This window comes from Pipistrellus kuhlii, unplaced genomic scaffold (assembly GCF_014108245.1).
Source record: "Pipistrellus kuhlii isolate mPipKuh1 unplaced genomic scaffold, mPipKuh1.p scaffold_m20_p_15, whole genome shotgun sequence".
NCBI lineage: Eukaryota > Metazoa > Chordata > Mammalia > Chiroptera > Vespertilionidae > Pipistrellus > Pipistrellus kuhlii.
In genome coordinates, this window is record NW_023425460.1 from 34,375,959 (window position 1) to 34,402,028 (window position 26,070).

General features: G+C 43.8%; 2 protein-coding genes across 3 annotated transcripts; both read left to right on the top strand.

The window, feature by feature from the left end:
- The first annotated feature begins 938 nt into the window (after positions 1-938).
- Positions 939-9,765, top strand: GSTO1 (glutathione S-transferase omega 1). Its single transcript, XM_036438953.2, has 6 exons — positions 939-1,088; positions 1,259-1,367; positions 3,906-4,128; positions 6,201-6,299; positions 8,090-8,196; positions 9,534-9,765. The coding sequence occupies exons 1-6, from the start codon at positions 1,055-1,057 to the stop codon at positions 9,685-9,687; spliced, it is 726 nt and encodes a 241-aa protein (XP_036294846.1). The 5' UTR covers positions 939-1,054; the 3' UTR covers positions 9,688-9,765.
- Positions 9,766-15,143: 5,378 nt separating this feature from the next.
- Positions 15,144-25,556, top strand: LOC118719452 (glutathione S-transferase omega-2). Of its 2 annotated transcripts, XM_036438952.2 has the most exons (5): positions 15,144-15,319; positions 15,468-15,690; positions 16,870-16,971; positions 23,722-23,828; positions 25,256-25,556. In XM_036438952.2, exons 1-5 carry the CDS (start codon positions 15,261-15,263, stop codon positions 25,413-25,415), a joined length of 651 nt encoding a protein of 216 aa, XP_036294845.2. In that variant the 5' UTR covers positions 15,144-15,260; the 3' UTR covers positions 25,416-25,556. The 2 variants fall into 2 exon arrangements, with proteins under 2 accessions (XP_036294845.2, XP_045438026.1); XM_045582070.1 differs by lacking the exon at positions 15,144-15,319 and having other exon boundaries at positions 15,364-15,690.
- The last annotated feature ends 514 nt before the right edge of the window (positions 25,557-26,070 follow it).

Genomic DNA, 26,070 nt, shown 5'->3' on the forward strand with positions numbered 1-26,070 from the left:
TCTAGGCAGACAAGTCAAACATTGACTATTCTTTTCCGTGTGCCCTCGACTGGAATCCCTTTTTCCTAAACCTAAACTAAGAGGGGCTGTTTGAGCAGACCAGTGGGAATGAATTTACTCCATCCGCCTGCATGACTCTGAGCCCTAATAGAGCTTCAAAATCCAAATATTTAATAGATTTTTTGAAAACAGCACCATCAGAGGTTAGTAAGATCCAGATTTGGGCTGTTTCTTTTGGGTTAAAATTAAAAGGCCATCTCCTGTAGTTACAGGAGGGACAGGGGCCATCCCAGGAGTGGTAGGAAGCTAGTGCTGGCAGAAGGAAAAGGCTGTCCGGGTGGCTGGGCGACCTGTCCCTGTGCTGTGGACGGGAACCTTTGGTGAGCGAGCGCTGGGCCCAGGACACAGACCTGAAGCGGGGGAAGCCTTGGAGCGGCGGGGGAGCTATGACCAGGCCGGTAACACGGAGGAGGAGGGCTTCCCAGCAGGGGTGTGGACCCGGGGGGGAGGGGAGGAGGGCAGACAACAGACCACCCTCGTTCAGGGTCAAGGAATGTGTGTGTGTGTGCGCGCGCGCGCGCGCGCATATCCCTCCCCTGGGCCAACACAGTACAGGCGCAGGGTTTTGTTTGTTTGATTTCTTTATTGATTAAGGTATTGCATTTGTGTCCTTATTTTCCTTATAAACCCCCCCCCCCCCCCCCCCGCCTTCCACCTCCCATTTATGCCCCTACTCTCCTGTTGTCTGTGTCCTTTGATTAGGCGTATATGCATGCAGATAAGTCCTTTGGTTGATCTCTGGGCTCAGAGATTTAAGCACGATCCCCACAAACCCCGGAAGGCCGGCCCTGGGCGGGGCGCCGCGGTCCCCCCGCGCAGGGTGGGCAGGAGCCCGGCGCGCTCGCCGCCCCGGGTCCGCTCCGGGCGCCCCGGAAGCGCCGCCCCCAGTTCGCACTTAGCGGACTGCGAGCCGGGGAGGCCTGAGCGAGGGCGCGGCCTGCACTTCCTGGATCGTCTGCAAACCCAGGCTCCACTCAGCCTGCGCCGCGCCACGATGTCCGCCGGGTCAGCCAAGAGCCTGGACAAGGGTGAGGCCCGGCCGCCGCGGGAGGTGGGGATCTGGGCGCTGATCCGGAGCCGAACTCTCCCGCAGGGTCTCCTCCCGGAGGGGGTGGGTCGGGCCCCAGGGGAGATGGAGGAGGCTGGGGGTCCCAGCCGCTTTCCCAGCCGTGTAACTGGCCCCGCTTGTCCCCTGCAGGGAGCGCGCCCCCGGGGCCGGTCCCCCAGGGCCTGATCCGCGTCTACAGCATGAGGTTCTGCCCGTTCGCCCAGAGGACGCTCCTCGTCCTGAAGGCAAAGGGGATCAGGTAAGAACCTGAGTGCCGGAAACCACACAGCAAAGCAAGCCAGCAGGGTGGGCAGGGCCCATCCAGAGAGCGCGGGGAAGGGATGCGGGTCGGACACCCATTAAGAGGAATCCTTTTATGACGTCCCCGTATCCCCGTGAGAAACTGAAGGCCAGGCTTCTGTGTGACCCACTCTTCTGTCCAATGCTTAGGACAATGTCAACGTTTGTTGAATGAATATAGGAACAAAAAGCAGCTCGATTTTCAGATCTAGGGGCTCTGGTGGTTCTGAGCCCTGGAGGGTCAACAGATGGCCGACCTGTGGCGAGGATGGAGCTGAAAGAGGCTTTAGTCCCCAGAGAACTACCCAGGGACTTGTCTGCAGGCCAGACAGCATCTCCTCCCTCCCGGTCCTGAGCTGCCTTCTCCCGGAGCTCCCGTGCCAGCCGCCCGAGGACCGGGAAGCACGGCCCTTCTCACCCGCCTGCCTTTCATAGGCTGGGCCTCCCCCCTTCCCGGGTGGTAAGGGGCCTCATACAGAGCGCTGGCGTCAGGAAGCTGCAGCAGGCAGGGCAGAGAGGCCAAGGATCCCGGCGTGCCCTCACTTGGCCTCCACCTGCCCACCTTTCTGCCATCCTACCCCCAGTGCAATTTTAAAACCACCACCAAAATTATTTATGGATTAGCCCTCACTTCACTAAGATTGGCATCTTATTTGAATGAAATTGATCCTGAACACATAGCAAAATATTCAACATTTAGTAACATTTATCCAAAACACTGTATTTTATCAAAATACTATAATATTTTTGTATTAGTCAGAATTATTTTATTGCAAGTAAGAGAACGAATTCAAATTGGACGATAAAAGGCATATATCGTACTCTTATAATTAAAAAGTCCAAGAGCAAGATGCAGCTGAATCCGGGGCACCAAATCCTGGGTTATGTGTCCTTCTGTAACTTCAGGTTGAAAACAGCCCTACCTTACTTACTGGGCATTTTCCAAACGAAAATTGAAATGATTTTAGTGTAATAGGGTGTGTATGGGGTGGGGGTGAAGAACGGTGACAGCTGCCAGATAGTGCAGACAACAGAGGCCTGCTACATTCATGGGTCAGTTTTGAGTCCCAGGAGACTATCAGAGAGGTACTAGGTTTTTACCACATGGTATAATCTAACAAAGCATGGTTTTCTTTATAAGATACACCTTCCAACTTGGAACTTGATTCATGATGCCAGGTTACCACCTAATCCGTGTGTTCTGAGAACCTTCTTTGTTACACAAGCCTAGGATCTACCTTTTGTTGTTATAGTATACTGTTTCAGAAGCGTTGACAATTTCTTGCACTGGCTCCGATCTGAGTGTCCAATGTTATCTCAGCACATGAATCTTTTAATACACACAGAGACGTGTTTCATCTGGATATTCCTTTGTTCCCATGGGTGATTACATATTTAAACCCTTAAACTAAGTGCTGTTCTACAAAGGTGTTGGCTCAGAGGATAGAGCATCCGCCCAAGGACTGAAGGGTCCCAGGTTCAATGCTGGTCAAGGGTACATACCTGGGTTGCAGGCTCGACCCAGGCCCTGATTGGGGCATGTGCAGGGGACAACCAATCGATATGTCTCTCTCACATCGATGTTTCTCTCTCTGTCTCTCCACCTCCCTTCAACTTTCTCTAAAAAGAAAAAAGAAAAAAAAATCAATGGAAAAATATCCTCAGGTAAAGATTAACAACAAAAAGATGTTGGTGTATGTGTATGAACAAGAAATATAAGATCCTTGCTTCCATGGAGCTTACATTCTAGATAACTGACATAATGGGTAAATAAATGGCCAAAGTGATTTCAGATACGTATCAGTTTAATAAAGAAAGTAAAACAAGATGGTCGTGTATTGGAGGCTCTCGGCAGCTTCAGAGTGGGTGGTCAGGGAGGGTCTCTGCACACTGGATGTCTGACTTGGGAAGACAGGCGGAGAAGGCAGAGGGCCAGTCAGCGCAAAGGCTCTAAGATGGGAACATGTTTGGCAAAATCAGGGAATATAAGAAAGGCCGATGGGGCCAGATCAGAATGACCAAGGGAAAGTCGTGGGAAACAGGTGTGACAAGTAAGCAGGGACCAGGTCTGATGTGCCCTGCATGTCAGAGAAAGCATTCAGGGTTTATCCTCTTTGTCCTGAGTAGCAGTCGGAAGGCTGTAAGCAGGAGAGTGACCTGATCTAATTCTGTCAGCGCTTCACCTGGCCGTGTGTGCAGAATGGAGAGTAAGGAGGCCCTGGTGGAAGCTGAGAGGCTGGTAGGGGACTGTTGCAGAGGTCCAGGTGGCAGATGATATTTTGGAAGCGATAAAGCTATGAATGGATAAAGTCAGTGTGATTTGGAGGTCTAGCTGACCATTTGATTTGGGGAAGGGGGGCAAGGGGAAAGGAATCAAGGCTGTGTGGACTCCTACATGTGGGGTCTGGTCAGCTGAGTGGATGGTAGGATCCAGTGAGGATTTTCAGAAGTGCAAACATGTTTCATTCTCTCCATTGTCTTCTATTGTGTCTTTCAGGCACGAAGTCATCAACATCAACCTGAAAAATAAGCCCGAGTGGTTCTTCAAGAAGAACCCTGCTGGTCTGGTGCCAGTTCTGGAAAACACCCAGGGCCAACTGATCTGCGAATCTGCCATCACTTGTGAGTACCTGGATGAAGCATATCCAGAGAAGAGGCTGCTGCCAGCTGACCCCTATGAGAAAGCGTGCCAAAAGATGGTCTTTGAGTTATTTTCTAAGGTGTGTATATAAGAAATTTCAGTTCCTATTTGGGGGGGAAAAGGGGGAAAAAACACTTTTTTTTTTTTAAGCTACATCAGTGGTCATGTATGGTTCAGTCATTTGGAAAAGGAAAACGAAACAGGATTATACTCTTTGCAAGTCCTTTCTTGATCGGTTCCTGTTTACCTCTACAAAGTTATCCCTCTTCGGAAACACTATAGTCCAGCCATACTGAATGTTTCAGTTTTCCAAACTCACCACCTTATCAACTCTTGCCGGAAGACCCTTCCCCCTTCTCACTTGGCCTGGTTTTCTCCACATTCTGTTTCATGCATCTGCTCAGATGTCGCTGCCTTCCAGAAGCTTGCCAGACCGTGTGAGCGCTCAGCTCTGTGTTCCCACAAGTACTAACATTTCCTTGTTGCTGCTTGCCTGCCTTAAGCCTGTGAGTGGTACCAGGGTGTGAGCTCCTTGAGGGTGAGGGCAGTGTTCCCTTTACTGTTGACTCACTGCAGGTTTGTGATCCGTCCTGCCCCGTCCAGGTTGTTTAACTTGCTAAGTTACTTAGTATTGCTTTTTACCTCTGTGTCTCAGGTCATTATTTGCTGAATGAGTGTAATTATGTCCTCCTCATAGATAAAATCAGTTAATCGAAAACATGGAGGGCAGAGTCCGACACATGGTAAATCTCAGTGTTAGTTCTTGTTCTAGCCCGTGTCTAGCAGTGAGCTTGTGCTGGCAGTAACCCTCAACTGACTGAGTAAATGGCATAAATGGCAGTTCCGTAGAAGATTATATAACCCGACATTGGTATTCTTGTTGTCTACTATCGGTCATGTCTTAGTGAACACTAACTGCTTGAACTAATCTACAATATTGCTAGTAATTAAAATACAGTTCTTCTACGGGACTAAGACAGTCAAAGTGGGGAAGGAGAGAGAGAGACAGAGAGAGAGACAGAGAGAGAGAGAGAGAGAGAGAGAGAGAGAGAGAGAGAGAGAGACTTGACAAACCAAGACCACATAAAAAATACACTTTTGGAAAAGTGAAAATTAAAAACACTGCAAAGAAAACTGTATGAGGAAAATAATGTGGAACAGATATTTAAGGATAAGAGGAAAGAACAGGCAGGAAATGTGGATGGAAGGGCTGCCTGCAAACTTTCAGCTCCAATGGGGGAAGTTGTACTGACATGGATGGGATTACAGGGGAGTCTCCTGAATTTTTATGAGTGCCTGTGTACTTAAACTGGGATGAGTAGACTTCTGTATTTTGCAATGAGATGATACCAAAGACTGAAGGATTAAAACAGATAACAAACACCTCCACCACAAGCCTTAAAGCGTGTGACACTACACCTGTCGGGTCTTCAGGTAGTCAGTCCCTTTTGAACAGTCTTCTCATGTCCTCCCCAAGGTAGAAATCAGAAAGATTCTCTTTCTCAAGCTCCCTTTGCAGCTGTGGACAAGGGCTGGGAAGAAGGCTCTCCCTGTCAGAACACACATGGTAGAGTTCAATTCAGAAATGATCAGTGTGAGGAAATGGGTTGGGGTGAGGCACTGGTGCTGCTGGTGAGAGTGGCTGGTAGCAGGGCCTCTGGATTTCAGGAGCCATGCTGGTTGGGAGTTTACATTCCAGAGCAGCTACGGCTTCATGCTAGTGGCATTGGTTATCTCAGAGTTGCTGCTGGCAAGCGGCACAAACTGTAACCTCTAGTTTCAGCTCACAGGTCACAGTAGGTTGCTTTCTGCAGGCAAGTTTGGGCATGATTTAGGAATGTTCCAGCTTAGCTCCGAGCCTGTTTGTTCAGCCTCCCAAGGATTCAATTCAACTCAGTGTCCTTTACAGATGTTTTTGGCTCAAACTTGCCAAAGTGCATTCTTTTATTTGCAACTTACAAAGTCCTGTTTAATATAGCATCTCTGGCCACAAAACTGTTATTAAGATCAGTATATGACCTCTGTGAACACAGGAATGGGTGTACCCTCGAAGTTTCTAGAACACTCTGACATTGGATTCTATCGTGTTTTTATGTGAGGCTGGCATGCTTAGTCTCCCACCAATAAACTAGGCAATTATTCTCTGTCTAGGTGCCACTTTTGGTTGGAAGGTTTACAAGAAGCAAAACTAAGGAAGACCGCTCTGGCCTGAAAGAAGAATTTCGCCAAGAATTCAGCAAGCTTGAGGAGGTAATCAATCGCGACTCTTGGCTTTTATCAGAGTAAATGATACACTACACCTCCCCACTTCTTTCTGCTCTCTTTTCTTCATATCCTCATTCCCCATACCACTTTATAGCAATCAGTAATAATACCAAATAAGAAATTTTACTTGATAACAGATTGACATAAGCTGTGCATTTAAGATATAAACCAAAACACCTAAAAATATTTTGTCATGGACTTTTAAAATGTTTTGTTGCATCTATGTTAAAATAACATAGAAAAAAGGAAGTTCACCAATATTTCTATAATGTGTCACCTGTTTTCTTTTTCCCCCCATGCTGCTTCCAGTCCCTGTCCATAGATTAAAAAAAATAATAATAAAAAAATAAAAGATTAACATAAATGTAATCAGAGCATAGATACCATTCTGTGTTGTTTTACATAGTATTATATAATAAACATTTCCCACCACAAAGAGTTTGCCATGAATCATACAGACACTTGGCAAAGCTATATGTGTTTTACTTCCTCTGGGGGAGAGCTGTCATTTTGGGCCTTAGATTGAGTCTTCCTCTTGGCTTTCAGACATTCCAAATACTTCAGGTAGATTTAAACAATCAGTTTACAATGTAGACTGTTATACTGAAAAAAACTATAGAAGTCTTATAAAGGGCTAAGTTGGTTTGACGTTGACTAATCAAATAATATTCTGAATTCCCCCCTTTGACAAAATCATAATACCAATTTACCTTCTTGAATTTTGAATACATAGTTTATGCTTGGTTTTCAAATAATTTTATTTAATAGTTAATTGTTAAACTAGTTATATCCAGCATATTTTAAGTAAATTGTTTTATTGAAGAATTATATGCAGAGAAGTACCCAAAACATAAGAGTCCAGCATGATGAATTTTTACATAGGGAGCATAGCCAAAGAACCAGCACCTATAGCAAAACACAGAATATTCATTTTTGCTATTTTTTGTTATATAAATGGACTCATGTAATATGCACTTTCTTTAGGATTTGCTTATGTCATACAGTATTAGGTTTGTGAAATTCATCTGTGTTGTGTGTAGGTCATTCTTATTTTTTTGTAGTTCTAGCATATGGCTATATCACAGTTTTTTAAAATATTTTTTTTACTTCTTGTGAGCAGAAAACATTTCCATTTTGGGGCTATTACAATTAGTGCTGCAGTGAACATTCTTTGGGGAATATATGTTCACATTTCCAAGTAGTTAAAAGTATGCATGCACTCAGCTTTAGTAGATACTATTAAAACATGGTTGCACCAATTTACATTCCTATCACCATAGCTAACTTTGTCTTGTCAGTTTAGCCATTCTGATGGATGTATAGTGGTATTACATTTTGGTTCTAATTTGCATTTCCCTGATAACTAATGTAGTTGACTACCTTTTCAAATGGTTATAGGCCATTTGGACATCCTTTAATTGTGAAGTGTAAGTCTTGCCCAATTTTTTAAATAGGTGGTTTGCCTTTTTTTCTTAATTCCCAAGAGTTCTTTCTACATTCTGAATACCAGTCCTATGTTGAATTACGAAGATTTTGCACTCTGTTGCTTATTTTATTTTTCTCCACTTTCCAGTTTATTTTGTTGATTGTTTTGTTTCATCTTGAACTAACTAATAGTAAAGCTTAAACTTTACTATTTGATCAAATAGAACTTGGATATGCCAGGGTAAAAGCTGCTGGTCTCACCATTATACTTAACTCACCTGCATCATCTCTGATGATGAATCTCACTAGATATTGAAATAAGAAGTACTCTTATGCTGTTTAATGTTCAGGTCCTGACCAATAAGAAGACAACCTTCTTTGGTGGCAATTCAATTTCTATGATTGATTACCTCATCTGGCCTTGGTTTGAACGGTTGGAAGCACTGGAGTTAAATGAGTAAGACATTTGACTATTTTTGTGCATAATTTAGGATAATGATAATTTGAATAGTATATGTTGACCTTTTTCTGGACAAAAATATTTTATACAACTTCTTTTATGAATGGGGAAAAGGCAGACAGGAGGAAGACTTATATCTACACTCACCACTGCTTCTCATCATGGGTTCTGTGACATGTGGTAAAATGTTTTAAAAATAATTTACTCCTCTCCTTTTTTTTTTTTTAAATATATTTTATTGATTTTTTACAGAGAGGAAGGGAGAGAGATAGAGAGCTAAAAACGTTGATGAGAGAGAAACATCGACCAGCTGCCTCTTGCACACTCCCTACTGGGGATGTGCCCGCAACCCAGGTACATGCCCTTGACCGGAATCGAACCTGGGACCTTTCAGTCCGCAGACCAACGCTCTACCACTGAGCCAAACCGGTTTCGGCTCCTTCTCTCCTTAATAAAAATCCACAAGGAAGGTTTGGGGAGGAGGAGCTGAGTGAAAAAGGTGAAGGTATTAAGAAGCACAATTGGCAGTTACAAAATAGTCTCAGGGATGTAAAATACAGCATAGGGAGTATAGTCAGTAATGTTGTAATACCTAGGTATGGTGTAAGATGGGTACTAGACTTATTGGGGGGTCACTTTGTATGTTATATAAATGTCTAACCATTATGCTGTACATATAAAACTAATATAATATTAAATGTCAACTGTAATTGAAATTTTTTTAACCTATAAGGATGTACATTTTAATAAGGCTGTCATGCAGGATTATATGACCAATGCTACTTCCCAGTTACCAGTAAGATTCCATACTAGTTTGCAAGCTCCATATTTTGAAGTTTAGCAACTACTTTAGCTATCTCCCTCTTAGAGCTTAGAGCTCTTCAGGGTTACCTATACGTATATGTATATAGTGGACGGTCTTGCCCTAGTAACATCAAAGATCAGTGATCACAGATCTCCACAACAAATATAAAAATAATGGCAAAAGTTTGAAATATACTAAGAATTACCAAAACGTGGCCTGGAGACACGGAGTCGGACAAATGCTCTTGGGAGAATTGCGCCAATAGACTTGCTCAGTGCAAACTTGCTCAATGCAGGTTCGTTGCCACAAACCTTAAGTTTGTAAAAAACGCAACATCTGAGAAGCTCAACAAAAGGAGGCATGCCTTATTCTACAACTATGTCCATTTTAAAGAACTCTTCTTAAAGAACTACTTTAAAAGGTGAGAGGAGAACAAAGTGAACCTGCAGAGTGCTGTGATGACATGTAGACTTTGCAATGCCTTCTTCTTTTGTCTAGCTCACACCTTCATTCTTTCCCTCTCACACAGGTGTATAGACCACACTCCGAAACTTAAGCTCTGGGTGGCAGCCATGCGGAAAGATCCCACAGTGTCAGCCCTCATCACTGATGGGAAGACCTTTCAAGGTTTCTTAAATCTCTACTTGCAGAACAGCGTGGAGGCCTGTGACTACGGGCTCTGATGGGTGCAGGAGTCAACAATGAAAATATATCTGATGCTTTCCTTCACGAATGGGAATAAAAACATGCTTTTATCTTAACAAGTGCTCTCACGTTTCTGGGGATCGCCTTCTTTGAGTTGACATCATGGCACAGCGGTGGGGTTTCCTTAAGGCCTTCCTACAGAAATGTAAACACGTTTCCTGCTCCGGATGCTCAAATGACACTAAGGTTTCTATCAGTCCATGCTGAAAACCTCTAAGTCATCCTCTCTGCTGAGATCTAGACTTCAATCTAGATTTCTATCCGCCCCTAGAACATTTCCACTTGGATACCCTGTTGCCATTTCACAAGATGCCATTTCAAGTTTGTCTTGGAGGTTCTGAATTGAGAATTTTCAATTCCTAATTTTTTCCATCATCAACTGAATTTCCCTTGCCATTGTCACCCATGAAGACCAGACCTGTATTGCCTCAAAGTCAGGTAACTAGGTGGCCTCCTATTTGATCTCCAATATCCAATCTCTATCCTCTTCAATTCCTTCCTACCAAATCCCAGTTCAGGTGTACAACATAGAGATTATGTTGTACAACCCATTCACTATGTAAACCCCTTAATGCGGTATGAAAGGCTGAAGGAGTAACAGGTAATATCCCCATTCAGAAGTAGTAATGCCATCTTCCATACACTTCCACAGTCCCATTGGTCTTCTCACTAATGTTTATCATCACATCACCTTCAGGAGAAGATAGGCTGGAGAGCATCACTTCACTCTATAGATCATTCAACTAAGGTCCTGAGGTTAAATGAGACCTTAAGATGCTGGCAGAAATATCTGGAGGACACACCCAGCACCCTGTTCTTACTGTCAGGATTAAGGGGCCATTGACAGGCCAGCCACAATACGGTCTGGTTTCCTGTACTTAACCGGAAGAGCACCTAGCAATCCCGGAGAGCTCACTGCTGGGGGTGGGTGGGATGGGCCACATTTGAAATGAGCGCCCCCCTCCCACCCTATTGTGATGCAAGCGATCTGGAGCCCGCCTGCGGGGCAGCTGACAAAGGTTGACTTCACAAAGGGTCTTCCGCCGCCAACGCCCAAGCTCAGGGCGACCCATCTCTGACCCCATCGGCCTGCCCCACACATTCTGGGCTCAGGTCGGCTGCGGGCGGACTTCAGTCGGATGCAGACCCGGGCACTGAAGTGCCACAGAGAGCCACTACCCGGTCACAGACGCCCGTGGGGAACCAGGACTCCGGTCCCCAGGATCCGGTGGCGCAGCCTCCCGTTGGCCCGGCTCGGCACTGCCCGGTGGCGCACGTCTGAAGGACTGAGGGTTTGGCTGGAGCTCTGGGCGCCGGGGCCAGTAAGCGGGTAGGAGCTCACTTCGGGGGGCGGGCCCCACCTGCGGGTCCTGCCAACTCCACCGGGTGGGTGAGTGGTTCTGGCCAGGGTTGCATTTGAAGGTAAAAGGGCTTTGTGGTCAGTTCTGGAAACAAGTCCTGATTCTATTTCAAACAAGTCTATTTGAAAATAGAGCTTTTTTTCCCCTTCTCCCTTATCTCATTCTTCAAGCTCCGTGAACAATATCTGAACACCTAGTAATCTTTCATGTAAATCAGGATTCTGAAGTATTAAGAGGAATGTCCTCCAGGTTTTGCCACTATCCGAGATAGGTAGGAGAAGAAAAACAAACATTTTTTTTTTTAAACCTGAAAAATGCAAACTCCACTTCTATTCTCAAAAAAGAGATTCCATTAAGTAGAGTAAATTATTTCTGTGGTGGCATTCTTTTCCTAGAAGACGTAAGTTTCTATTACTGAAGATCCCCACGTTTTCAAATAGATCAGACTATATTTCAGGGAGCTGGAAACCAATTTGGAGTAGGTTTAATATGGCCTTGTTACCATGTGTTTCTTGCTTGAATGAGTCTGTATAATAGAGGTGTAAACATGATATAATTACATAAAAGGACAGTTTTCAAAGAAGTACCTATTGGGTTTTTAAAGGGAAGTAGGGATAAGCTCAAAGGTCATAATTAAACTCTTTCCAGGGAAACCATAGAGTTCAGCGGTAAGATTAAAAACCACATTACTGAAATGTAGCCTGCAGCATTCAATCCATTTAACTGGTAACTGGTGAAATAAATATTCAGTGTTGAATTCTAATTTTAACATGCTTGGCAAAGCTGGATACCAGTGCATTTCATCTTTATGGATACAAAATTGCTCTTAAAATGTGTTCTTATTCACTATTATTAGCCATTAATTTTGAGCACTTACTATACTGAGGATCATCTGTATGATTTCATTCAATATTCAAAACCCATCAAGAAGGTACTGTTTCTCATTTCACAGATGAGAAGGATGAAGGTCAAAGGGGAAAGATAGCTTGTCTAAGTGCCAAAGCCAGGGTTTGAGTGTAAGTGCCAATGGAGAACCTTGACATTTTCCTCCTCCCTTCAGAAGAAGAATTGTTTTCATTACTTTGTCTACTGGTATTCTCCTCTAACTATACCAAATAGACTTACATTTTAGAATGTGACTTCTCATACACAGATAAACTTTGAAGAAACAGCATTTACCAACTCTCAGAGTTGGTTTCCTTTAAAAGGTGGCAACAAGGATGGGGGGAAATCTTAGAAATAGGTTCTCTCTAGCATACTGGAAAAGTGGAACCTTTTACTTTGCAAATGGAATTCCCAGTTTGGCCCTTAAAAATGCATTCATTGCCAGTTTCCTCCAGGATGGGTAAACTCAGGCCAGAGAGCCAAATCCAGCCCACTGCTGGGTTTTATACAGCATAAGAACTAAGAATGGTTTTTACATTTTTAAATGGTTGAAAAAAATCAAGAGAAGAATTGTAATTTATGACATGTGAAAATTATATGAAATTCACCAAGAGGAAACCCTAATGTAAACTATTCACACTCCGGTTGTCTTTATTGATTAAATTAGTTATAGAATAGTAGCTATCCTATTACTTTATCTTCCAAAATGCAAAATTGTCATCATGGCAAGTTAAGAATTAATGTCTTTTCCAAAACCAGACTTCTTGCTGACACATAGGCAATTTCTCTTAAGAGAAAATGTATTAGAACATTTTTGCAATTCCCCAAACTTATAAATCCACAGCAACTTGTCATGTCTCACATGAAATCACTCTGCATGACCCAACAAAAAAAATGTTGAGTTACTATTCCAAGGATTTTCAAAGATTCCTATTTAGTAAGGAAAAATGTTAACACTATTAACCAAGAATTTCTGGATAGATTGGAATTCCAAAGGACAAAAGGTGTCCAATCATGAGCTACATAAGTAGGTCCTGTCATTTTAATAAAGGATATTTAGATTCAGCTAACAATCGTTGAGCATCAATTCCATGTTAGATCTTTTCCAGGACTTCCTAGCATATCCTTTCCTCTCCACACTGTTAGCAGCTTTAGAGGCCAAGATAGTAAGTCAGGCTCTGGACTTTTAAAGTTCTGCAACCCTACTAGCTGGTCACTTTGGACAAATAATTTCATTTTCCCAAGGATATTTTGTATTTTGTAAACTGGGAATCATAATTGTTGCCTAACTGAGTAGTTGTAGGAATCAAATAAGGAAATCCATGGAAACCATTTAATCAGAATGAGTGAGGCATATAATGCCCTTCTTTCCTTCTTTACCTGTCAGCCCTCCAAAATGCATTGATGAGGAATTCCTATTTCAGCTCAATCCTGTAAAATCAAATAAGTTGTCTTTCCATCTGCTGAATTTCAGGATCACCCAGCTTCTCAGGGTCAGAACAAAGGCCAGCGACCTCCTTGATTTCATGTAGATGGAAGAGCGATCCAAGAGATCCCTGCATTGCTGGGCTGTTGACAATGTGTCCTTAGCCATTATAAAGGGTCTTCTCTAAGATTTATGCTGGGGGATGGGGAGAGCCCACCAATTTTTCTTTGCCCCTAGGCATCTTGTTTCAAATTCATGACCAGTTTTTTTCTTTTTCTTTTTAAAAAAATATACATATATAGATTTTATTGATCTTTTACAGAGAGGAAGGAAGAGGAATAGAGAGTTAGAAACACCAATCAGCTGCCTCCTGCACACCCCCTACTGGGGATGTGCTGGCAACCAAGGCACATGCCCTTGACCGGAATCGAACCTGGGACCCCTCAGTCCGCAGGCTGACGCTCTATCCACTGAGCCAAACCAGTGTTGGCCATTACCAGGTTTTTTTTTGTTTGTTTGTTTGTTTTTTTAATATATTTTATTGATTTTGTACAGAGAGGAAGAGAGAGGGATAGAGAGTTAGAAACATCAATGAGAGAGAGTCATCGATCAGCTGCCTCTTGCACACCTCCTACTGGGGATATGCTCGCAACTAAGGTACATGCCCTTGACGGGAATCGAACCTGGGACCTTTCAGTCCCCAAGCCTACGCTCTATCCATTGAGCCAAACCAGTTTCGGCTGTTTTGTTTTTTTCATAGTTTTGGTACAATCTCACAAATAGGGCTGGAACTGGAATGAGGCCAGTGAGGGAACAAAATGTAAGGACGTACTCTCATGAGTATGCAAGAGCTCCATACTAACGCGTTTTTCTTCTCATCGGCTATATTATGAAAAAGCTTGCCTTTAGTTTTTGTGCTCCTGCAGAGAATGTGGCCTATTGTCTTAGAAACGCAGGAGGGAGCGCTTAGAACGGGAAAGAAAACCTTAGTGTTGTTGCCCAGGTTGATGTTTGTTCAACTCCCTTGAGATACATGCGGGCGTCTCAATGCTCACTCTTGACAGATTCTTGGTGTGGACAAGGGACCCCACCCAATGCTGCACCCACGTGTTCAAAGCAGGGGGTACTTTTCTGGGTTCTCCTTTGTTTTGTTTTGCCCACACTCCTGCTTGGGCTTCCAAGTCTGGGGCAAAGTCTTTTAAAAAATATATATTTTATTGATTTTTTTACAGAGAGGAAGAGAGAGGAAGAGAGAGTTAGAAACATCCATGAGAGAGAATCATGGATCAGCTGCTTCTTGCATACCCCCTACTGGGGATGTGCCTGCAACCAAGGTACATGCCCTTGACCGGAATCCAACTGGGGCGAAGTCTTGTTATCCTACCTAGCTGTGTCCCAGATCGCGTCCCCGCTGCCCTACCAGAGCCCAGTCCCTTCCATTCCCTTAAACCTTGACTTTGGGCTGCAGGGGCGGCGCCCCGAGGCCTCCTGCGGCTGCGGTGGCGGTGAGCCCCAAAACCGAGGCTTGGATCGCTGGGCGCTGAGCAGAGGCGCGACAACCATGGGCGAGGATGCGAGCAGGAGCTTAGGGAAAGGTGAGTCCTCTGGGCCCGCGGGGTGGAGACGCTGGACCTTGGCCCCCCGACCAGCGCGGTGGGGAGGGCCTGGACCGGTTCCTCTGCACAAAAGCCACGTGCAAAAAAGTGTTCAGTCTGGGGACTCCGAAGGAGGAGAGTGTGCACAGCCCTCTTGAGGTCACAGGGAGGAGACTGAGCCCCTCTCCCCGGTGGCCTAATCCACCTGTTGATCCCCCCTCACCCGCTCCGCAGGAAGTGTCCCCCCAGGGCCTGTCCCGGAGGGCCTGATCCGAATCTACAGCATGAGGTTCTGCCCCTTCGCGCACAGAACGCGCCTGGTCCTCCTGGCCAAAGGCATCAGGTGAGAGATAGAAGGTCAGTCAGTGCCTGCAGGCACCAGGGGGTGTTGAAAATCCAGAGCGCCCTGGCTTTCCTCCTGCTTTGGAGATGAGTGTCTGCCTGTGTGAGCCTCTCATCTGTGTTGTCTTGTTTTCCCTTTGCTTTTTAAGCCATGAAATTATCAACATTAACCTGAGAAACAAGCCTGACTGGTACTACACAAAGCACCCCTTTGGCCAAATTCCTGTCCTGGAAAATAGCAGATGTCAGCTGATCTACGAGTCTGTGATCGCGTGTGAGTACCTGGATGATGCTTATCCCGGAAGGAAGCTTTATCCGTATGACCCTTACGAGCGAGCGCGCCAAAAGATGCTATTGGAGCTATTCTATAAGGTATGTGGATTTTTTTTTTTTTTAAGCCACTTGCACTCTCTCTTACTTTGTATGTTTTTCCCAAACTTCAATTCACGTTTAAAGCCCAATCATTGGTGAAACTGTTTTGATACTGCGTGTGCCTTACTTAGGAGAATCACTGGTATGTGATTATAGTAGAGCTATAACCTCTGAATTAAAGGTTAAAGCCTTTATTGATAGGTGCCTTCCATGGGAAGTAGCAGTCTCCCAAGGTATGATTATGGCAAAGTTTTGACTGTGTGACTTAAGATAGGAACATGGAAAGAGCTGAAAACTGGTGATGCTTTTACAGGGAATATTATTAAGACTTCAGGTTAAAAAAATATTGGGGAATAAAAACATTCATGCATGGAAGAGAACTACTCTTTCTTTCAGAGCAAGAGTGCCAACTGTCCAGGAAGTGTGAAGACAAAAGGGGGTACCTGCTGACAACAGGGAGTCGGGGGAGAGTGGAGAAACTTTTAAGATGGTTCTCTTTGAAATGCAATAAAAATAACTGACATATATTGAGCATATATGATGTGCCAAGCACTATTCTTTTTTAAAAAAATATATTTTATTGATTTTTCACAGAGAGGAAGAGAGAGGGATAGAGAGTTAGAAACATCGATGAGAGAGAATCATCGAGCAGCTGCCTCTTGCACACCCCCTACTGGGGATGTGCCCTCAACCAAGGTACATGCCCTTGCCCGGAATCGAACCCGGACCCTTCAGTCCGCAGGCCGACGCTCTATCCACTGAGCCAAACCGGTCCTGGCCCAAGCACTATTCTAACTGCCTTTATAAAGGTTAACTCATGCAACCCTTACAACTGCCCTTGTAGGTGGGTACTATTACTGTACCCATTTTTTAGATGAGAACACTGAGGCTTAGAGAGGTTAAGTGCCTGCCTGAGATTGTACAGCATGGAAATAGCTGATCAAGGAAGAAGCACTCGAGAACACTTTTTTAAAGCACCTTGTTTTACTAGGGAGCTATGACAAATGGACTGCTGGCCCCACAGATACCCCTCAGAGTGATACTCCTATTGAGGAGCCGGGGATGTGGGCATTGGCCTCTTAAGCTGGAGGGACAAAGCTTTGGCTGCGCTTTTAGGCAGAGCAGAAGCTTGGAGTCCCCTCCGATTTCTCCACTAAGAAACCTGTGTCCTCTGATCAGGTCCCACATTTGACCAAGGAGTGTCTGGTGGCGTTGAGATGCGGGAAAGAATGCTGTGATCTGAAGCTAGCCCTTCGTGAGGAATTCTGCAACCTTGAAGAGGTAACGGAAAAGGGGCCCCTCTCCTGGTTAGATCCAATGGAAGGAGCGACGTAGGGTCGTTAACCTGGTCACTCTGACACCTTCTGCTTTCATAGACTTAGTCTTTCTGCCTGACTTAGGTAAGTTCAGCTACCCGTCATCTTAACTTGTGCTTTCTCTATTTTAGAATATGTGCTTAGATCAGATTTCCAGGAATGGCATTATCAGATCAAAGGGCATGAACACTTTATAGGCTGGAGCTGTAGGATGCTACCTCCTCCCCAAAGAGCAGGATATGAAAATGCCCTTTGTACCAAAACCGGTTTGGCTCAGTGGATACAGCATCAGCCTGCGGACTGAAAGGTCCCAGGTTCGATTCCAGTCAAGGGCATGTTCCTTGGTTGCTGGTACATTCCCAGTGGGGGTGTGCAGGAAGCAGCTGATTGATCTTTCTCTCTCATCGATGTTTTGAACTCTTTATCCCTCTCCCTTCCTCTCTGTAAAAATCAATAAAATATATTGGAAAAAAAAAAGGAAAAAAGAAAGAAAAAAGAAAATGCCCTTTGCTCCAGCCCCTTTTCACTATTGGGAAACTTCACATTAAAAAGATATGTGCCTGTTTTAAAGAGAAAGAGCCATTTCTCATTGTTGATATAATGAGTATTTCTTTGATTGCTAGCACACTGGAATATTTCCCTCAAAGTATGACATCTCTTAGTGTTTTTTTGTGTGAAAATGGTCTGTTAGCCAGCTTGTCTATCAAGGGCTTACTGGTTTTCCTAACTGATTTGTGAAAGTTCCTTTTAAAGAGTATCTCATAGGTAAAATATATTGGCTTGTTTTTTAAGACACTTTTGTTTTTCTTTTGCTATAACTTTTAATTTGACTTCTCTTTTTCTGTATGCATAGAACTATAACGTTAAAAAATATGGTGCCATAATCTTTTCTGTTTTGATTTCTTCCATGGTTTTCAAACACAGGAGGCCCCCCTCCCCCTCAATGCAGAGTTTTGATCAATATTCATTTATCTTTCCATCCACCATCCATCACTTTAAAGATGTTTGACTTGTCAAGCATTGCTTTGCTAGCTCCAACCCCCTCACCATCTTACAAATAAATTTTGGCAAAAGAATTAAGCCCATTAAAAGGATTCCAGAATAGAATTTTCAGAGTGGTCCTTTAATCCCCAATGTTGGCAAGATGCCTTCTGAATCTTCACAGTGATGAGCAGCAAGATGGGACATGCTCTACCAGTCACTATTTCCAAGGTTTCTTTGTAGAGGACAAATGGTTTTATCTATACTCTGTTCTACATCCTTGGTTTGTTTTTATAGGGATTGGTTCATTGTCATTCGTTCAACTTCAGCTGTATCTCAATGTAGCAAGGCCCTGAAATTCAAAATCTCGAGAATCTCGCCTTATCTTTTATAAACTCAAAAGACTTCTGCTCTGGAGTTGAGTACTTTACCTCTGGTTGCTTTTGGATAAGGGTCTGAATTGCTGGCTTATTGGCAAGCAGCTTTGTGTCTTTTGGGTGTGTGTGTAGGGGGGAGGGAAGGAGCAGAGGTTCTGCTTCTTAAGAATGATTTCCAGCTCTGGCTAGTTTGACTCAGTGGATAGAGCGTCAGCCTGCAGGCTGAAGGGTCCTGGGTTCAATTCTGGTCAAGGGCACATACCCAGGTTGTGGGCTTGACCCTCAGTAGGAGTATGCAAGAGGCAGCTGATCAATGATTCTCTCTTATCATTGATGTTTCTATATCTTTCTCCCTCTTTCTTCCTTCCTCTCTGAAATCAATAAAAATATATTTTTAAAAAACAGAACTATTTCCATCCTGCCTTTTTCCTCCTCCTGCAAGGACATCAGCACTCCCATTGTGAACTACCACGCTGTCTGTCCTCCTTAGAGGCTGGGGGTGCAGGGCAGCAATTACGAAGCTGAATCCCGGAGTCCAGGACTTTAGACTGAAGCTTGTTAAAATGCCTGGTTTGAGGAAGTCTTGGATTCTCTCTTTTTTTGTGACCTTGTTTGTACACAAAAACCTTACAGATAAGATTTCTTCCTCCCTGTGAACCTCCTGCTGGTGCCACAGTCAGTGCGCCTCACCATCGATGGCCACAAGGGGGAGCCCCGCACGCTTCTTCCTTCCACTTGTGCTCCAGTGCTAACCTCCTTTCCATCCTCCTGGGGGAGCCGGAGAGGTCCTCGCAGAAGATGAGGGGACCTTCCTTCCAGGCTTTTCACCTTCAGGGAGTGGAAATAGTGTTCCCTCGTCAAACTTAGTGGTCCCTTGCACTTCATTTGCATGCCCGCTCTTCATCTCTTACCACATCCTTTAAAAGCAAGGGGACCACCCACTGTAGCCATTTCTCAGTGACCTGGAGAACAGAAGGTTTTTAAAAAAATAGATTTTCTATTGTTTCACAACATCAAATGGTTATCCCCAAAATATCTCATTTCTTAAGCCTGGAATTGAAAATGTGTTAGAAGGGCTAGAAGCCAGAGCCTCAGTTTCCTCCCTCGTGAGGGATGCCTGGGGCCTTGGAAGAAAAAATGTCTCTTCTAAGCAGGCCATTTCGCCTTGCTTGGTGATGCCAAGGACAATAGTTCTGAGAGTGAGGGATTCCACTGTGAGAGAAGCCATTCCATATTAAGAATGGCCAACATCATTCGATGTGGCAGGCGGGAAACAGAAAGATCTCAAAATAGAGTTTTAAAAAATGATGCAGTATATTAACATGACCACATCTAAGTGTGTTCAGGGATAGCAGCAGCAGCTTCCCAGTCTGTTTCTGATGACAAAACAACTAGGAAAGATAAGACACTGGAAATTAAGACTGCCGGTTAGATTTGCCGCTGATTCTCCCAAAATTTGTCAGAGGAGCTCATTGGCTGTAAGCAAGGCACTAGTTTAAACTGAGAACACAGAAGAACTATTGGAGTAAAGTTGCCTGAAGACCTTATCAATGGACTGAAACAGGAAGGAGGGAATTCTGGTGAGCTCTGCAACCATGAGTATGTTGGTTGTGTCCCCTCCCTGCAGAGCCCCTGACTAAGTGGGGAGAAAGAGCAGAATTGAGGGGGCAGTTTTCCTGGGAGGCTGAGCTGGGCCAATCCGCAGCTGCAGAGCAGGAGAGGCTTTCAGAATATGCTGACTCTAAGCTTTTTTCTGATTCTTAAAGAACAAACAAAGAGTTCACAAAAGACTGGAATCTTCTGTGAGTAGAGTCCTCCCACATTTCAAGTAGAATGACACAAGGATCGACTCTAGTCTGGGAATTGGGAGGATGGTGTTTCTGTCTTAGCTCTGGCACTCTCACCAGAGGGTCCCTTGACCTCCCCGGGTCTGTTTCCTATCCTGACAGTGAGAGTCTCTTGTGCTTCCACATGAGAGACAAGACTCAGCTTGCCAGTATGTTTCCTCTCCAATTCTGCTGCCAGGAAACCCAAGTCCAAATCAAAGCTTTAAGGATCTCTGCAGGACTCCTGGCTTGATATCTTGATACCATTTTCCTTCCCTGTTTTGACCTTCTGTTCTTTTATTATCCCAGATTTTAGCCTTTTGTTATTTTTCATAGTTAATATTTTATTGCACACTTCTTTTACACTGCAGCCCTAATCTTTTATGTAATGAGCATGGTCTTAAAAAAAATGGCAAAATAATGGTGGGGGGGAGGGGAGTCATACGAGGTGACTTCCAGTAGCCTTTCCGGTGCTGATGTTCTGCGATTCTAAAGGAAAAAGTTATTTCACATGTTTGGGAATTATCAGGTTTGCATAGAAGGGAGCTCTCCTATTGAGGGTCCTAAGATTTCAGTAAATTTCTGAGGAGGGCTCGCCAGTATGTTCTCCTACATCACTGGGATGTGTCTGGCATGTTGTGCAAGTTTACAGGAAGCCAGATATTCTGTTGAGATTTTTAGGTTTGCCCTGTGAGAAATCTGGTGGAGAAATGTCTGTCTGGGCAGCTGAGACAAGAACTCTTAAGGATCTTAATGTGAGTGGTCTCAGGTCACGCTTGGATTTAAGAAAAGTGCAAAAGAATGTGCATATGTATTTTGGGGATGGGGTAGAAGCTTCCAGAAGACAGTTGATGGCTCACCCATTTCATCTGTATGCTCATTTTGACTTTACTATACAAAGTACTTCGTTAAGACTTGAATTACTTTGTGAGAGCTTATATACAGGTTGATCATAGCTATAAGATCATATATATTTAGTGGCATATACTCCTAACTTTGAGTAAATTAAAAGCTTCAGAAACATATACTAAATAAATATCAATTACTAAGCAGTTATTCATTTTTAAAATATTTTGTTACTTTACCAAAGGACGCATCTTGGGCTCCATTAAATGTCTGCATATGATTTCTTCTGACAATGACTTTCCCAAAAGCACCTCTGCCGTGTAAAGCACAGGAGTTCCACAGAAATCCCAGAGTTGATCTGCTTAGATTGGGTTCTGACTTGTGCCATGAAAGCCAGTAATAAGCTGGAGGGATGTGTTTCAAAATCGGTGATACAAATTTGGGTAATTATTATTACTATTTTTATTCCTGAACATAAAGAAGGCTTGCGTCTTTTTGCAATCCATAAAAACAGAACAATTTGTTCCTCTACTCTGTACGTCAGAGCTTATTTATACATGACTGAAAATAGTCTGTTTTGAGTTTTTATTGGCCAGATTCTGCTGTTTTAGTACTATTCTGTTTCTTTGAAAAAAGTGACGCCATCTCACATTTTTTTCAGATTTTCAGGATACTAGGAAGGGGGCTTCTCCATGCCATATTGGGAGAGAATGAAGATCTAGACGTAGGGCCACAAGATTTGCTTTCTGTGAGGGGTGGATTTGCTTTGTGTAGATCAGTGTTTTTCAACCTTTTTTGGGCAAAGGCACACTTGTTTCATGAAAAAAATCACGAGGCACACCACCATTAGAAAATGTTAAAAAATTTAACTCTGTGCCTATATTGACTATATATAAAGTAATTCTCTTGAATAAGAATCAAATAAACACAAAGAAAGTATTTTATAATTACTTTATTATGAAATATTAAGTAAACAAAATAGTGAAAAATTATAAAATTCTTGTCTTATCTGCACCTACGGCACACCAGGCAACATCTCGCGGCACACTAGTGTGCCGCGGAACAGCGGTTGAAAAACGCTGGTGTAGATGTAACCTTCTGAGGTCTCTGTGCTTTGTCATCACAAAAGCTCACGTTTATCCATGCATGGTGGGCACTAACATTGCCACCATTTTACAGATGAGAAAATTGAGGCTTGGAAGAAGAGGTACATAAGTTGCCTTGGGTTTCATGTTGAGTCAGAGATGGAGCCAAGCATAGGACCAGGGGGGAGAGAAAGAAAGAGAAACATCAGTGTGAGAGAGACACATTGATTGGCTGCCTCCCACAAGGATCCTTATGGGGCTGAGGAATCTGCAACCAAGGTATATGCCTTTGACTGAGAATTGAACCCGTGACCCTTTGGTCCACAGGCCAACACTCTAACCACTGAACCAAACCACCAGAGAAGAACTTACTTTCTTAATTACAACCCTACACTATATCATAGAATCAACAGCTGGTTTAGAGTATAAAAAAATCAAGTCTGATTGACAAAGATAGGAGTGTGAAAACCTAGATAAAGGGCACAGGAATCTTTGAAATCATTATTTCAAAGTTTGATCTATAACTACAGGGGAGAATTTAGTTGATTATGAGTCATCTGATTTAGCTAGGTAATTGACACCATACCTTTCTCTCTGGGAAAACCTGACCCAACAATAATCTCTGCTAAGTACTTTGCTTTTTAAATTTTCAGGTGCTTTTATTTATTTATTTTTACTTAGGCTGTCTGTTAAGAGTTTATCTGCTTTCTATCTGGATTTATTTGCCCCATTTGGGAAAGGGAAATTTTATTTTAATGTAAAAAATTGATAATGTTGAGTGGCCAACAAGTGTGAGGTTCAAAGAACTGAAATAAAAAAGAAAATATGATAAAAAGACAATGGTGGGATTAGAAGAAGTCCATTAAGTAACACTGCTCTTTCTTGTCCAGCTCAGTGGTTAAGCATTGACCTATGAACCAGGAGGTCATGATTCAATTCCTGGTTAGGACACATGCTTGGGTTTCAGACTTAATCCTCAATAGGGGGCGTGCAGCAGGCAGCTGATCAATGATTTTCTCTCATCATTGATGTTTCTATTTCTCCCTCTTCCTTCCTGTCTGAAATCAATAAAAATATTTAAAAAAACACAAAAAAACGAAAGAAAGTGAAAGAGGAAGGCACATGGAGATAGTGTATCCCCTTTGTTAAAGGGATAAAGTGAATCCTGGAGAGTTGGGGTTCACAACTGGAACAAGTGGGATTCCCAATGTGGCCCTCCTCCATCCCAGCATTGGGCTGCACTGGCCTGACGCAGAGCCTCCCCTCTCTACGGGCATAGCACTGGGAGGAGCCTGCTCCAGGCTAAGGGAGAGGGGCTGGGCTCCCTCAGCCTGGGTTGTCCTCCAAATTCTCCAATCAGAGGAGCCACACCCTCCCAGTTTAAAGGAGGGCGGGGACAGAGTGTGGCCAGGAGTATTACCCTAAACATGGTGGAGGAAACCTTAGAAAAAGAGAGGAAGCACTTACTTAACAAATCAGGAGGAGAATCAAAGCCTAAGTTCTCCCTCTGTGGGAACTAATTTGATATTTGTATTTAGTGTCTATAACTATGCCAGCAGGTCAGCAAATTAACTTGCTTTTATTCTGTTTAAACTTTTAGATTCTTAGCTATCAGAACACCGTCTTCTTTGGTGGAGACTGTATATCCATGATTGATTACCTCTTTTGGCCTTGGTTTGAGCGACTGGATGTATATGGAATAGCTGAGTAAGACATTTGACCACTTGGTCATGAATTCCTGGGGGCAGACTGGGCAACAGTGGTTGAAATGGCATGTGTGCCATTTTGTCCTCCTTCGGATGAGTTTCACGATGCGTGTGAAATGAAATCAGGTTTTAAACTGTTTCCTTGTTTAAAATGCACCTGTGTTCTTCTGCCACTCTCTGGGGACCCAAACTTCCCCCATATTTCTGCTAAGACCCTGGGGTACCTCAGAGCTACTGTCCTCACCAGCCCATCTGAACTCAGGCCAGGGTTGCAAGCAGTTGGTGAGTCTTAGTCACCGGGTTTTGGAAACTTGTCTGCAGCTCCCTCAGTGACTCTGCTCCTGGACCTGCTGAGATAATTCTCCTAAGGATTGTCTAGAAATCCAGTGCCCACCCTACACTTTACGCATATTTAGTTCTCTGAGGAATCGTAAAAACAAAACAAAACAAAACAAAACAAAAGCACCAATTTTAAAAGCAGTAGATACTTGACTTTAAAACAAACAAATGAAATAGCCACCATGGAAGTGTAGGGATGTACAAAGTAGAAGAAATTGCCTGAAGTGGGGGAGAGGGCTGTGTAGGGGCCCTGGCAGAACATGTGCTTTGTTGTCATAATGCTTGGAGGAGAAGTGCCGGCACCTGCTCTAATCCCAGCCAGTCGCATGGTGGGTGCTGGACGACATTTGGGAATTCGGTCCTGCTCCACCAGAGCTGCGTGGGTGCCCCCATAATGCGTGGGTTTGACTCTACCCAGGAGTCATCTGCACTTCCCCCTTGGCTGTCTCTGAGTGAAGGTCAGATAGAACGTACTCAGGTATTTTAAACTCTGTTTCACCACAAACATGATGAAAAACCTGTCTCCTCTGGGGACAGAGTATTGAACCACAGATGTCCCACAAATAGGTTGTACTATCATGAACGAGTCACTGGACATATTCTAGACCTAAACTTCTGACCTTTGAAATAACAGAGCCCAATCAGCTTCATTATTTCAAAGTTTGATGATTGTTTTTACTCTTTTTTTTTTTTTTTAAGTGTTTTGGAAATGACTTGTTTTTATTTTTTCCAAACCCACTAACTTAAGCTCTGAGAATGACAGAAGAATATCTCTTTCAGAGAGAGGGTTGTCTTCCTGTTGATGACCAGCGAGTCATGGACACCTTATTTCCCCAGAGTGATCAGCCCACAAGTATTTGAACTGTATTGTTAAAGTCAGTAGCAACTTACACAAATTCAAAAGCACACATGGGTATCCCAAAAACAAGGTTTTCCTTCAGTAAATGATCAAGCTCAGTTGATCATAGGTAACTAAGATGACTCTATTGCCCAAAGAAAACCATTTTTTGGTATCTAAAGAGCGACACGTGCCATTTTCCCTGATGCCTTCCTCTTCCGGTGAGCTAACACTTCTTTCCTGTCCTGCAGCTGCGTGAACCACACCCCAGCTCTTCGGCTCTGGATAGATGCCATGAAGCAGGACCCCACGGTGTGTGCTCTTCTCATAGATAAGAACATTTTCCTGGGCTTCTTGAATCTCTATTTTCAGAACCACCCCGATGCCTTTGACTATGGGCTGAAATGCTGAGCCTCATGGTCCACCCCTTCACCACCCAGAACTCCCAAGCATGTCTGACACTGTACCAGGAATTGTTTGGGTGGGTCAATCAATCTCTGTTTGTTTGTTTTTTCTTTGAGGTTCCTAATAAACATGGAGACAGAAAAGGTATTCTTTCTGGTAATCAATGTCTGACTCCTCGAGCCCATAGCTGCTAAGGATTGTCTAGAGATCCAGTTCCCAGGGCACATTTTAGGAGCCTGTGTATGTCCTGGCTCCTTGACCTTTGGCCCCATTTTGACCTCCACATTATGGATGCTGATGTTGATGTTTAAGGCCTACCCATCATGGATATTTGTCACTATAGACAACCTCCCTGGGGGGAAGGAAGGTAGAGAGGAAAAGGAAGAAAACACTTCCAAATCCAAATATTCTCCACTTGGCAATATTTGGCAGCCCACGTGGGTGAGCATGCGTATCATTGTCGTCCACATTTTGGCTATGGGCCTGGGAGACACCGGGGGTCCCATGACTGAAAGAATTCCAAAGCAGGAAATGAGACACCCGTTATCACCCTGGACTAAAGACGTCAGGATTTTACCAGTGCTGTCGGGGATCGTGATGGCTCACAAAATGTTCTGTAGCCAACATCCTGTCTTAAAAAAATACACACACTCCAAACCCC

Bases quoted from the DNA above. Each gene is read 5' to 3' on its own strand.
- GSTO1 (XM_036438953.2), top strand. From the start codon at position 1,055: ATGTCCGCCGGGTCAGCCAAGAGCCTGGACAAGG. The intron at 1,089-1,258 runs GTGAGGCCCGGC...TGTCCCCTGCAG, and splicing joins AGCCAAGAGCCTGGACAAGG to GGAGCGCGCCCCCGGGGCCG. The intron at 1,368-3,905 runs GTAAGAACCTGA...TGTGTCTTTCAG, and splicing joins CTGAAGGCAAAGGGGATCAG to GCACGAAGTCATCAACATCA.
- LOC118719452 (XM_045582070.1), top strand. From the start codon at position 15,406: ATGAGTGTCTGCCTGTGTGAGCCTCTCATCTGTGTTGTCTTGTTTTCC. The intron at 15,691-16,869 runs GTATGTGGATTT...TCCTCTGATCAG, and splicing joins TATTGGAGCTATTCTATAAG to GTCCCACATTTGACCAAGGA. The intron at 23,829-25,255 runs GTAAGACATTTG...CCTGTCCTGCAG, and splicing joins GATGTATATGGAATAGCTGA to CTGCGTGAACCACACCCCAG.